The following is a 14,340-nucleotide window of genomic DNA, read 5'->3' as shown; positions in this document are numbered from 1 at the left end:
GCTACTAACTTTGTACCTCAGTTGCCGGACTTTACGGCCACTACAGGCATTCATGTGAACACTGCAGGGTTCACGGAAGCTGATTTTTTCCACCTTTTTTTTCTGATGAATTGATAGACATGATGGTGGAGCAAATTAATATTTATGCCAATCAATTTTTAGCCGCCCACCCCAACTCATACTATGCAAGACCCCTTCAGTGGACTCCCACGACCCCTTTGGAGATGAAAATTTTTTGGGGTCTAATACTTAATATGGGGATAATTAAAAAACCATCACTACGGTCATATTGGAGTAATGACCTTCTACATCACACACCACTATACCGCACCATTATGTCAAGGACCCGATTCGAAAGTCTCCTGAAATTTCTACATTATAACAATGCAGATTGTCCACCCCCTAATGATCCTATATACGATCGTTTATACAAAATTCGGCCCATTATAGATCATTATAATCTCAAGTTTGCCCAGGTCTACACCCCCCAAAAGCATCTGTCCATTGATGAATCCCTTGTGCACTTCAAGGGCAGACTGCATTTTCGCCAATACCTGCCCAACAAACGGGCCAGATATGGCATCAAACTCTACAAACTATGTGAAAGCCAAAGTGGCTATACCCATAAATTTAGAGTTTACGAGGGAAAAGATTCAAAAATTGAACCCCCAGAGTGCCCCCCTCTCCTTGGAATAGCAGGAAAAATAGTATGGGACTTGATTCACCCCCTGCTAGGTCAAGGGTACAACTTGTACCTTGACAACTTCTACACAAGTGTCCCACTACTGAAATGCCTGTTTTCCAGAGACACTGTTGCATGCGGTACTATCCGACGAAACCAAAAACATCTGCCTAAAAATTTTATAGACCAAAGGATAAGAGTGAGGGAAAGCAGGGCAGTTTGCAATGATAACATGATGCTTGTTAAGTACAAAGACAAGCGTGACGTCTTTGTACTTACTACCATACATGCCAACAGATCAACCCCTGTTCCAGTTCGTGGATCCACAGAATTAGTCCCCAAACCTGTGTGCATCCAGGACTATAATAAGTTTATGGGAGGGGTGGATCTGTCAGACCAGGTACTGCAACCATACAGTGCCCTCCGCAAAACTCGGGCATGGTATAAAAAATTAGCATTGCACCTGACGCAAATTGCCCTCTATAATGCTTTTGTAATTTACAGAAGTGCAGGAAACAGAGGAAAATTCCTGCACTTTCAAGAAAAAGTAATAAAGAACTTTTTATTTGGGGAACAGGAAGGGAGCAGGGCCACAGGAAGTGAGAGCAGAATAATACGAGGACAGCATTTCCCTGGGGTAGTTCCCCCCACAGAGACACGGAGAAGGCCACAAAAAAGGTGTCGGGTATGCTCCAGAAATGGAATCAGGAAAGACACAATTCATCATTGTGAGACGTGCCCCTCAAAGCCGGGTCTTTGCATAAAAGATTGCTTTAGAATCTACCACACCTCTGTTGACTTTAACTAAACCCCCTTTGATCATTTTATAAAACACCCCCTTGAAACTGTATGCTGGTAAAAATTCTAGTTTCCTGTTTCTCCACATTTCAATTGGCATTCTAATAAAACCCATAACAAAGCTAAAAATTCTCATTACACCCCTAGATGAATACCTTGACGGGTGTTATTTTACAAAAGGGGACTAGAACTTTGCTTATATATAATATATATATATAAAATTTGTAGGATACGGAATACATCAGGTGATGCTTATCAGTACACTGAACTTTACAGTGTGCCCATACAGCAGTTTACGGCCACATATGAAGTGTTGCCATATTCAGGAGAGAATGGGTAACAAATTGTGGGTGTAATTTAGTCTGTTACCCCTCGTGAAAATAAATAATGTGGGCCTAAAGAGACATTTTCTTGTAAAAAATTAAGATTTTCCTTTTTACAGCCAAATATTTCTAAATTCTATGAAACGCTTGTTGGGTCAAAGTGCTCGCTACATGCCTTGAAAAATTCCTTGGGGGTGTAGTTTCCAAAATGGGTTCACTTCTTGGGGTTTTCCACTGTGGAGGTACCTCAGGGTGTCTTCAAATGTGACATGGAACCTGAAAATTATTCCAGCGAAATCTGCCCTTCAAAAGCCATATAGCGGTCCTTTCCTTCTGCGCCCTGCCGTGTTACCATACAGCAGTTTACGGCCACGTATGGGGTGTTTCTGTAAACGGCAGAGTCAGGGCAATAAAGATACAGTCTTGTTTGGCTGTTAACCCTTTGTTAGTGGAAAAAATGGGTTAAAATGGAAGATTAGGCAAAAAAATTAAATTCTCAAATTTCATCCCCATTTGCCAATAACTCTTGTGCAACACCTAAAGGGTTAACGACGTATGTAAAATCAGTTTTGAATACCTTGAGGGGTGTAGTTTCTTAGATGGGACACTTTTAGGGACTTTCTACTCTAGGGGTGCATCAGGGGGGCTTCAAATGGGACATGGTGTCAAAAAACCAGTCCAGCAAAATCTGCCTTCCAAAAACCAAACGGCGCACCTTTCACTCTACGCCCCGCTGTGTGGCCGTACAGTAGTTTACGGACACATATGGGGTGTTTCTGTAAACAGCAGAGTCAGGGCAATAAAGATACAGTCTTATATATTAAAAAGAGACTGGGCACACCTCCAGATATTTGGCCACTGTTTTTAATAGTTAAAATGGTTAAAAAGTAATTTAGACAGACAATAGTAGAGATAATATTCAGACTGACATTTGTATATTCGGACAAATAATGATCATAAAATTTTCAATAGATGGTGAGCACTATTATATAAAATCCTAGATAATAGATGACACTAAAATACTGACTCATATAACTTAAAACACTTAAAAGACTTAGGTCACTTGAAATACCAAATCATTTGTGGTGATTTAAAAATGGAGCTCGATAGCAGTCATTAATGTGGCATACGTATAGCCTAATTGCGGAGAATAGCTAGCACTGGTCTGGGAGAGTTCCTTGGGAGTTATCGTAAAAGGTAGTGGACTCCGTGTCTCATAGGCGGCTTTGTACTGCCTAGTAGCGCATACAGTGAAAGCAAAGAGAAGTTGAGCGAACAGCGGCGTCCCGCTGTATGTGTGCTGAAACAGTAGTGTCCTGTTAGATTATGGGTATAATGACCTGTAGGTCGGAATGGTCTTACCCTCTTGATGCGGCTCCAGCCGTCCTGCGCAGATCTAGTATACTTGCGTTATCTTTTCCTCCAAAGAATCTTACCCTGACGTAGACTTATATACATGGGTCCGCCGGTTTGGCTTCGGATCCAATTAGGTGTAGTTTTCTACGTGGGTTTTTCCATGGACGCTGAATAAAAGTCTTTATCCTTATGGGTAGTGCACTACTCCTTTGGTTGATGGGGGGTCCGACCAGACGCGTTTCGGGGCTGAGATATCCCCTTCTTCAGTGGTAATCAGACCTCCCCCCCCCCCCCGAAGTGTCTCTTTTATAGTGAAAAAGGCTTAAAATCTAGGTCCGGCTCAGGTCATCACCCGGAACTACTCCCGGTTTTTTATTTATTTAACCCTTGCATTTCTTTTACCAGCTTGAGCGCAATGATTCCATTCTTTAATACATCCTCCCATTTTTCGTACGTATAGTACACTCGTCTATAGTTTCACATGTATTATAAATGACTGCAATATATGTGCACACACATCTATATACTTTTCCCTCATAATTGTCCATTTTATTTTATTTCAGAGCGGTGTTTAAATAGTAGCGCTCTATAACATTGGTATAATTACATCTCAATAAACAGTGATAATAATGATAAGATATATAAAATATATTAAAAAATACATCATAAATTATGTCATAAAATATACAATGCACGGAAAACAAGGTACATAATGTCCCGAATTTATAGTTAATATTATGAACACGTATATTTAAAATTATAAAATATATGCATGAAGGATGGAACACGGATACTTCCCATAGATTCTATGTGATAGGGTATGTGGTTTTTTATAATTTTTTATATTATTTATTTTAGATACTATCTTCCAAAAAACGTAGTTTGTTAATAATTTATAATACTTTGTTTTTGTAATAGGGGATCCTCCATCCGGAACACGTTAGTGCCTTGAGGGCTCACTGCCGAGGGGGAAGCCCACCCAACTACCAAAAACGCTGAGTGGAGATCACCCCCGGCAGGAAGCCCCCACTGAGTTCACAAGAAACCAAACAACTCGTATTCCGCATTGAGGCCTCCCGGAATCATAGTTTGCGGAATATGAGTTGTTTGGTTTCTTGTGAACTCAGTGGGGGCTTCCTGCCGGGGGTGATCTCCACTCAGCGTTTTTGGTAGTTGGGTGGGCTTCCCCCTCGGCAGTGAGCCCTCAAGGCACTAACGTGTTCCGGATGGAGGATCCCCTATTACAAAAACAAAGTATTATAAATTATTATTAACAAACTACGTTTTTTGGAAGATAGTATCTAAAATAAATAATATAAAAAATTATAAAAAACCACATACCCTATCACATAGAATCTATGGGAAGTATCCGTGTTCCATCCTTCATGCATATATTTTATAATTTTAAATATACGTGTTCATAATATTAACTATAAATTCGGGACATTATGTACCTTGTTTTCCGTGCATTGTATATTTTATGACATAATTTATGATGTAATTTTTAATATATTTTATATATCTTATCATTATTATCACTGTTTATTGAGATGTAATTATACCAATGTTATAGAGCGCTACTATTTAAACACCGCTCTGAAATAAAATAAAATGGACAATTATGAGGGAAAAGTATATAGATGTGTGTGCACATACAGACGTGGACAAAATTGTTGGTACCCTTTGGTCAATGAAAGAAAAAGTCACAATGGTCACAGAAATAACTTTAATCTGACAAAAGTAATAATAAATTAAAATTCTATAAATGTTAACCAATGAAAGTCAGACATTGTTTTTCAACCATGCTTCAACAGAATTATGTAAAAAAATAAACTCATGAAACAGGCATGGACAAAAATGATGGTACCCCTAACTTAATATTTTGTTGCGCAACCTTTTGAGGCAATCACTGCAATCAAACGCTTCCTGTAACTGTCAATGAGACATCTGCACCTCTCAGCAGGTATTTTGGCCCACTCCTCATGAGCAAACTGCTCCAGTTGTGTCCGGTTTGAAGGGTGCCTTTTCCAGACTGCATGTTTCAGCTCCTTCCAAAGATGCTCAATAGGATTGAGGTCAGGGCTCATAGAAGGCCACTTTAGAATAGTCCAATTTTTTCCTCTTAGCCATTCTTGGGTGTTTTTAGCGGTGTGTTTTGGGTCATTGTCCTGTTGCAAGACCCATGACCTGCGACTGAGACCAAGCTTTCTGACACTGGCTAGTACATTTCTCTCTAGAATTCCTTGATAGTCTTGAGATTTCATTGTACCCTGCACAGATTCAAGACACCCTGTGCCAGACGCAGCAAAGCAGCCCCAGAACATAACAGAGCCTCCTCCATGTTTCACAGTAGGGACAGTGTTCTTTTCTTGATATGCTTCATTTTTTCGTCTGTGAACATACAGCTGATGTGCCTTGGCAAAAACTTCGATTTTTGTCTCATCTGTCCACAGGACATTCTCCCAGAAGCTTTGTGGCTTGTCAACATGTAGTTTGGCATATTCCAGTCTTGCTTTTTTATGATTCGTTTTCAACAATGGTGTCCTCCTTGGTCGTCTCCCATGTAGTCCACTTTGGCTCAAACAACGACGGATGGTGCGATCTGACACTGATGTTCCTTGAGCATGAAGTTCACCTTGAATCTCTTTAGAAGTCTTTCTAGGCTCTTTTGTTACCATTCGGATTATCCGTCTCTTAGATTTGTCATCAATTTTCCTCCTGCGGCCACGTCCAGGGAGGTTGGCTACAGTCCCATGGATCTTAAACTTATGAATAATATGTGCAACTGTACTCACAGGAACATCTAGTTGCTTGGAGATGGTCTTATAGCCTTTACCTTTAACATGCTTGTCTATAATTTTCTTTCTGATCTCTTGAGACAGCTCTTTCCTTTGCTTCCTCTGGTCCATGTCGAGTGTGGTACACACCATATCACCAAACAACACAGTGATTACCTGGAGCCATATATATAGGCCCAATGGCTGATTACAAGGTTGTAGACACCTGTGATGCTAATTAGTGGACACACCTTGAATTAACATGTCCCTTTGGTCACATTATGTTCTGTGTTTTCTAGGGGTACCATCATTTTTGTCCATGCCTGTTTCATGAGTTTATTTTTTTACATAATTCTGTTGAAGCATGGTTGAAAAACAATGTCTGACTTTCATTGGTTAACATTTATAGAATTTTAATTTATTATTACTTTTGTCAGATTAAAGTTATTTCTGTGACCATTGTGACTTTTTCTTTCATTGACCAAAGGGTACCAACAATTTTGTCCACGTCTGTATATTGCAGTCATTTATAATACATGTGAAACTATAGACGAGTGTACTATACGTACGAAAAATGGGAGGATGTATTAAAGAATGTAATCATTGCGCTCAAGCTGGTAAAAGAAATGCAAGGGTTAAATAAATAAAAAACCGGGAGTAGTTCCGGGTGATGACCTGAGCCGGACCTAGATTTTAAGCCTTTTTCACTATAAAAGAGACACTTCGGGGGGGGGGGGGGAGGTCTGATTACCACTGAAGAAGGGGATATCTCAGCCCCGAAACGCGTCTGGTCGGACCCCCCATCAACCAAAGGAGTAGTGCACTACCCATAAGGATAAAGACTTTTATTCAGCGTCCATGGAAAAACCCACGTAGAAAACTACACCTAATTGGATCCGAAGCCAAACCGGCGGACCCATGTATATAAGTCTACGTCAGGGTAAGATTCTTTGGAGGAAAAGATAACGCAAGTATACTAGATCTGCGCAGGACGGCTGGAGCCGCATCAAGAGGGTAAGACCATTCCGACCTACAGGTCATTATACCCATAATCTAACAGGACACTACTGTTTCAGCACACATACAGCGGGACGCCGCTGTTCGCTCAACTTCTCTTTGCTTTCACTGTATGCGCTACTAGGCAGTACAAAGCCGCCTATGAGACACGGAGTCCACTACCTTTTACGATAACTCCCAAGGAACTCTCCCAGACCAGTGCTAGCTATTCTCCGCAATTAGGCTATACGTATGCCACATTAATGACTGCTATCGAGCTCCATTTTTAAATCACCACAAATGATTTGGTATTTCAAGTGACCTAAGTCTTTTAAGTGTTTTAAGTTATATGAGTCAGTATTTTAGTGTCATCTATTATCTAGGATTTTATATAATAGTGCTCACCATCTATTGAAAATTTTATGATCATTATTTGTCCGAATATACAAATGTCAGTCTGAATATTATCTCTACTATTGTCTGTCTAAATTACTTTTAACCATTTTAACTATTAAAAACAGTGGCCAAATATCTGGAGGTGTGCCCAGTCTCTTTTTAATATATACGATTTTCACTTTTTGAGTAGTGGGGTGTTACTACTCGACTGTGGGCACCCCGTATGGTGGTCATTCAGACCTGTGCGTCTTAAACTATTTTGTATTTAAGATACAGTCTTGTTTGGCTGTTAACCCTTGCTTTGTTAGTGGAAAAAATGGGTTAAAATTGAAAATTAGGCAAAAAAAAATGAAATTCTCAAATTTCATCCCCATTTGCCAATAACTCTTGTGCAACACCTAAAGGGTTAACGAAGTTTGTAAAATCAGTTTTGAATACCTTGAGGGGTGTAGTTTATAGAATGGGGTCATTTATGGGTGGTTTCTGTTATGTAAGCCTCGCAAAGTGACTTCAGACCTGTAGTGGTCCCTAAAAATTGGGTTTTTGTAAATTTCTGAAAAATTTCAAGATTTGCTTCTAAACTTCTAAGCCTTGTAACATCCCCAAAAAATAAAATATAATTCCCAAAATAATTCAAACATGAAGTAGACATATGGGGAATGTAAAGTCATCACAATTTTGGGGGGTATTACTATGTATTACAGAAGTAGAGAAACTGAAACTTTGAAATTTGCACATTTTTTATTTTTTTGTTGTAAAATAGGTATTTTTTTATGCAAAAAAATAAACTTTTATGACCCAATTTTCGCAGTGTCATGAAGTACAATATGTGACGAAAAAACAGTCTCAGAATGGCCTGGATAAGTCAAAGTGTTTTAAAGTTATCACCACTGGTCAGATTTGCAAATGGCCTGGTCCTTAAGGTGAAATAAGGCTGTGTCCTTAAGGGGTTAAAACCCATTTAAAATGTGATGAGGGAGTAATGGTCAGTGGCCGTTTGATAATTTTAGATTCGTTTCATGGTTTGGCTGAAGACAAAAACAAAACAAAAAAAAAACTACGTTTTGGTGACCAATTTTTTGGTTTGATCATAATCAAGTCTTAAAATATATTTTATTCTATGATCCTGAGTCATCTGTCCCCAGCTATATAATTAGCTGACTGCTGAACTACCCCAAGTGTACACAGCTCTAGCAGAAATCTGGTCCTTACAAAACAAGAAGTGCTTGCTTATTGGGAGAGCTTAGTGGTCAATTGGAAAACCAGGAGACCAAACTTTCTAAGTTCGCTGACCATATCCATATGCCAGGCAAAAAAATAAAAAATGACTTGAATGAGTTCAATATCTGGGTTATGCAGGAAATCCTGCAGCCTGAACAGAAAGTGGGGGCTTCTTGACTTACCTGCACAGAGCCCTGACTGCAAGAACACATTTGGAATAAAGTAGAATATTGAACAATGCCATGTGGCCTAATAGTGCACAACCCCACTAGTGTATGCAAACTAGAGGAAAACATTACCAGAAGAGTGGGCAATGAATGCTTTAATAAGTTAAATATCAATTGGAAGTTTACCTTTTCAGGAAAAGTAAGTATTTTGGCCACATGCACAGGAACAGCAACTTCATCAATACGGAGATTTGGATCAGGAGAGATAACTGTGCGGCCAGAGAAATCTACTCTTTTACCAGAGAGATTCCCTCTGAACCGACCTGTAAAGGAAAAAAAAAAGCAGATAAAAAAAAAAAAAAAAAAAAAAGGTAGGTAAGCTCTCCATTAAGTTCAATAAGAGTATTTTTACAAATTGTCTTCTTAATTCATCTTTACAACATAAAGGGGTTGTCTCACTTCAGCAAAAGGCATTAATCATGCAGAGAAAGTTACAAGGCACTAACTAATGTATTGCGATTGTCCATATTGCTTCCTTTGCTGGCTGGATTCCTTTTTCCATCATATTATACACTTCTTCATGGTTACAACCATTGTGAAATCAAGCAGCAGTGGCCGTGTTTGCACACTATAGGAAAAAAAGTGGTGGACTATGATCACTCCCGCCATCCCAGCCACCAGAGAAGGCTGCGCTTTTTCCTATATTGTACAAGCGCGGCCACCAATGCTGGATTACAATATGGTGATAACCATGGAAACGAGCAATGTATACAGTACAGACCAAAAGTTTGGACACACCTTCTCATTCAAAGAGTTATCTTTATTTTCATGACTATAGATTCACACTGAAGGCATCAAAACTATGAATTAACACATGTGGAATTATATGCATAACAAAAAAGTGTGAAACAACTGAAAATATGTCATTCTAGGTTCTTCAAAGTAGCCACCTTTTGCTTTGATTACTGCTTTGCACACTCTTGGCATTCTCTTGATGAGCTTCAAGGGGTAGTCACCTGAAATGGTTTTCACTTCACAGGTGTGCCCTGTCAGGTTTAATAAGTGGGATTTCGTGCCTTATAAATTGGGTTGTGACCATCAGTTGCGTTGTGGAGAAGTCAGGTGGCTACACAGTCCTACTGAATAGACTGTTAGAATTTGTATTATGGCAAGAAAAAAGCTGCTAAGTAAAGAAAAACGAGTGTCCATCATTACTTTAAGAAATGAAGGTCAGTCCGAAAAATTGGGAAAACTTTGAAAGTGTCCCCAAGTGCAGTCACAAAAACCATCAGGCGCTACAAAGAAACTGGCTCACATGCGGACCGCCCCAGGAAAGGAAGACCAAGAGTCACCTCTGCTGCGGAGGATAAGTTCATCCGAGTCAGGTTAACAGCAGCTCAGATTAGAGACCAGGTCAATGCCACACAGAGTTCTAGCAGCAGACACATCTCTAGAACAACTGTTAAGAGGAGACTGTGTGAATCGGGCCTTCATGGTAGACTATCTGCTAGGAAACCACTGCTAAGGACAGGCAACAAGCAGAAGAGACTTGTTTGAGCTAAAGAACACAAGGAATGGACATTAGACCAGTAGAAATCTGTGCTTTGGTCTGATGAGTCCAAATTTGAGATCTTTGGTTCCAACCACCGTGTCTTTGTGCAACGCAGAAAAGGTGAACGGATGGACTCTACATGCCTGGTCCCCACCATGAAGCATGGAGGAGGAGGTGTGATGGTGTGGGGGTGCTTTGTTGGTGACACTGTTGGGGATTTATTCAAAATTGAAGGCATACTGAACCAGCATGGCTACCACAGCATCTTGCAGCAGCATGCTATTCCATCCGGTTTGCGTTTAGTTGGACCATCATTTATTTTTCAACAGGACAATGACCCCAAACACCTCCAGGCTGTGTAAGGGCTATTTGACCATGAAGGAGAGTGATGGGGTGCTGCGCCAGATGACCTGGCCTCCACAGTCACCGGACCTGAACCCAATCGAGATGGTTTGGGGTGAGCTGGACCGCAGAGTGAAGGCAAAAGGGTCAACAAGTGCTAAGCATCTCTGGGAACTCCTTGAAGACTGTTGGAAGACCATTTCAGGTGACTACCTCTTGAAGCTCATCAAGAGAATGCCAAGAGTGTGCAAAGCAGTAATCAAAGCAAAAGGTGGCTACTTTGAAGAACCTAGAATATGACATTTTCAGTTGTTTCACACTTTTGTTAGGTATATAATTCCACATGTGTTAATTCATCGTTTTGATGCCTTCAGTGTGAATCTACAATTTTCATAGTCATGAAAATAAAATAAAACTCTTTGAATGAGAAGGTGTGTCCAAACTTTTGGTCTGTACTGTATGTGATGGAAAAATTAATCAAGCCAGCAAAGGAGTGGCTTGGATGAACTTTCTCTACATGATAAATGCCATTTGCTGACATGAGACAACCCCTTTGACATTTTCAGCTTAACCAGAGGCTTTCACATATCCTGCCATAACAAGGTTTAATGTTTTCCATTCTCACAGAAATAAGGCCTCAATTATCAAATCTGGTTAAGAGTCCATTCACACGACCATAACTGTTTTGCAGTCCTCAAATTGAGGATCTGCAAAACACGGATACCAGCCGTGTGCGTTCCGCATTTTGCGGCCAGCCCTATGATAGAAATGCTTATTCTTGTTTGTATTGATTGCAGACAAGAATAGGGCATTCTATCTTTTTGTGGGGCCGCGGAATGGAACTACGGATGTGTACAGCACATGGTGTGCTGTCCTCATCTTTTGCAGAACCATTGAAATTAATGGGTCCGCATCCATTCCACAATTTGGACTCAGAAATATGGTCGTCTGAATGGACCCCAACATGTCTACTGGCTCGAGTCATTACTAGCTTTAATAAATAAAGAACATGAATACCTATAACTATCTGACAGCAATGACCAAAAAAGAAAATATCACGGATCACTCACCTAGGTGTAAGGAATCCAGAAAACCAGATATCACTACAATCAGACCACTAATACTTGAAACTTTAAATTTTTTTTATTCTGATTTGGATTAAAAGTAAAAAAATAGCCAGCAGCAGAAAGGACCTGTACCAGTTCACAGAAGTGACAAGGACATGTGCTGTGTCCTCAGTCTGTATCTCAGACCATTTACTCCCACTACATTTTAATCTTGGGGGTGAATTCTTACTGCAAATAAACAAGAATATATTCAAGTCTGTTCCTAGAGTGTCCTACTCTGCCACTCAGAACAGCCACCCTTTACATAGCTGAACCCCCCAAACCTTATTCATTACCTAGCAGTAAATCCCAGAGGGCTCTGCCTTCAATTCACCATAATCAATGGTCACATATACAAATCATGGCCACTGTGGCATGGTAGGCACCTTCACATTCAGGCAATTGATTCCTCTTTTTATTGTCTCCCTACTGATGGTCCTGGCCTGAATGCTGGGCAAAAAAGTCTGCTAGGTAACTGATGGGGTTCTACAGCTTCAGTAGAGCCTCCTTGGGACAGATTGATTTCCTTGTTAACTCACAGTAATAATTCACCATCAACACTTAAAGTGTCCTCAGAGCTAATGGACACACAGGTTCAACGGGTGTTTCTATATAACTTCTGTACATTGGTACAGGTCCCTACTGCAAAGGGTATCTGTTTAGCTATGAAATGTATCACTTTGTTTAACAGTGTTTCCTTATAGTTTAAGATTCAAATTAAAGTGGTTGGCCACTTTTAATAAAAATATCCATTGACTACCCCTTTAAATGAGCCAACTGCCCAGGCAATTATTGGGGACAAACCATAGGTTCATGATAATTGTGCGATTGTGATGACAGACAAGAGCTTCATTTACATGCAGCAATCACTGTATAAGGATTAGCAACTAATACAGTGATCCCATACAGTTTCATGGTATCTTGGTAGCAGATCTGTTTACACTGGACGATCTGCTACCCAGAAGCGATGATTTTGGCATCCAACTCAGTGATGCTTTACACAGCCCATGTAAAACGGATCAGTTTTGCCCTAATGCATTCTGAATGGAAAAGGATCCGCTCAGAATGCATCAGTTTGCCTCAGTTCAGTCTCCATTCCGCTGCTTGCAGCGTTTTGGTGTCTGTCTGATGAAACTAGCACACAATGTAAGTCAACGCGGATGGATCTGTTTTCATGACACAATTTGGCACAATAGAAAACGGATCCGTTCAAGGTGTTCAAGACGGATCCGTCATGGCTATGTTAAAGATAATACAAACAGATCCATTCTGAACAGATGCAGACGGTTATATTATCTGAACGGACCAGTCTGTGCAGAACCATGATGGATCCGCACAAAATGAGAGTGTGAAAATAGCCCTTAATTGATGCAATTAAGGCTATGTAAAAACTGCAAGCCTTGGTCGCTGCAGCTATAGGGTGAAAGATAGCAGCAATCACGTGATTCACCAGTGCAAATACCAATACAAAATATCTCCATGCAGCACAAATGTTTTACACAGATCGATCAACAGGTTAATTAGCAGGGATGAATGTTTGTTCTAAATAAATGGCCTGTGTAAATGGTCCCAGAGATGAACCGACGAACAGACAAACCCTCATTCATCAGGTCATTGAGTCTTTCAGTCAGCACCAAAAAAATCATTGTTTCTGTGCAGCAGATCGTGCTGTGTGAAAAGGGATCTGCTGCCCAGAAACTATGATTTTGATGGGGACAAGCAATCGCTGTTGTGACCGCTTGCTTGTTCCCATACAGCAGAGGTGATCGTTGCAAATAAATGAAGCCCTCATATCTGCTGCTGATCAGGCAATTATCAGGAACTTTTGGTTCGTTCACGATAATTGTCTGAAACACTGGTGCAAGTAAAAGGCCCTTTAGTTTAACTGTCGCACATGACATTTACCAGTCGTATCATTAACAACCATGCAGGTTTACATGCAAGGGCAGATTTAGCCATATGACCATTACCTTGCTTGCCCTTTAGTCTTTGAACAAAGCCACGCGTCCATTTTTTCGGGGCCATATTTAAAGGAATCCCAGAGAGTTCACTATTTATGTATAGTGCACACTGCAACTGAAGGAAATCCCAGTCCTCAATAATCATCTGAGTTTTGGCTCCTGAGATTCTATGCTGACAACCAAACAGAAAATGTCAATATGTGCTCTTAAAATCCCACGGGTTTAGTTTTAATATCACTTCTTCACAGTGAAGTTTCCATAGTATGTAAAGAATGCACCCTTTACAAATTGAATGATAACTGAAATAAACCCTTCCCTGTTTCCCTGAAGAGGCAAACCGCAGAATAAAGAAGCTGCTTTCACTTTTGTTATTGAGGAAAAACGACAACATCCTAAAACCAAAGTTCCGAAACATGGTAATCTGTTTTACTGTAGTTTTCCTGTGATTACGGCATTATGGTGCTGTGAAATTCTTAGCTCACGTACATCATGGATTGGGGGCCAGTTTCTGTCTCCCATAATATCAGTGCACTAAATAATGGCTGGGCTTACATTAGGTCCAGCTCACAAACAGGGGAAATCTGAAGGATGTCCTGAACATATAGCCCCTAAGTATGCCATTGTACCTGGAAAACATCAAAATAACTAAAAGAACAAAGCTCT

The 14,340-nt window shown here is 40.2% G+C and overlaps 1 protein-coding gene across 2 annotated transcripts in view; it reads right to left on the bottom strand.

Moving 5' to 3' along the window:
• Nucleotides 1–14,340, bottom strand: part of POLR3A (RNA polymerase III subunit A) — a 184,766-nt gene that overhangs the window by 144,360 nt on the left and 26,066 nt on the right. For both annotated transcript variants that reach the window (XM_044297675.1, XM_044297676.1), the window contains exons 8-9: nt 13,687–13,849; nt 8,903–9,039 (exon numbers count right to left, since the gene is read on the bottom strand). In XM_044297675.1, the coding sequence (XP_044153610.1) occupies nt 8,903–9,039; nt 13,687–13,849 (300 nt within the window). The remainder of the gene's footprint in view (nt 1–8,902; nt 9,040–13,686; nt 13,850–14,340) is intronic.

The sequence above is a fragment of the Bufo gargarizans genome, chromosome 6 (genome assembly GCF_014858855.1).
Source record: "Bufo gargarizans isolate SCDJY-AF-19 chromosome 6, ASM1485885v1, whole genome shotgun sequence".
NCBI lineage: Eukaryota > Metazoa > Chordata > Amphibia > Anura > Bufonidae > Bufo > Bufo gargarizans.
The sequence above is the reverse complement of the archived record's forward strand: the minus strand, read 5'-3'. Positions and strand labels throughout refer to the sequence as shown.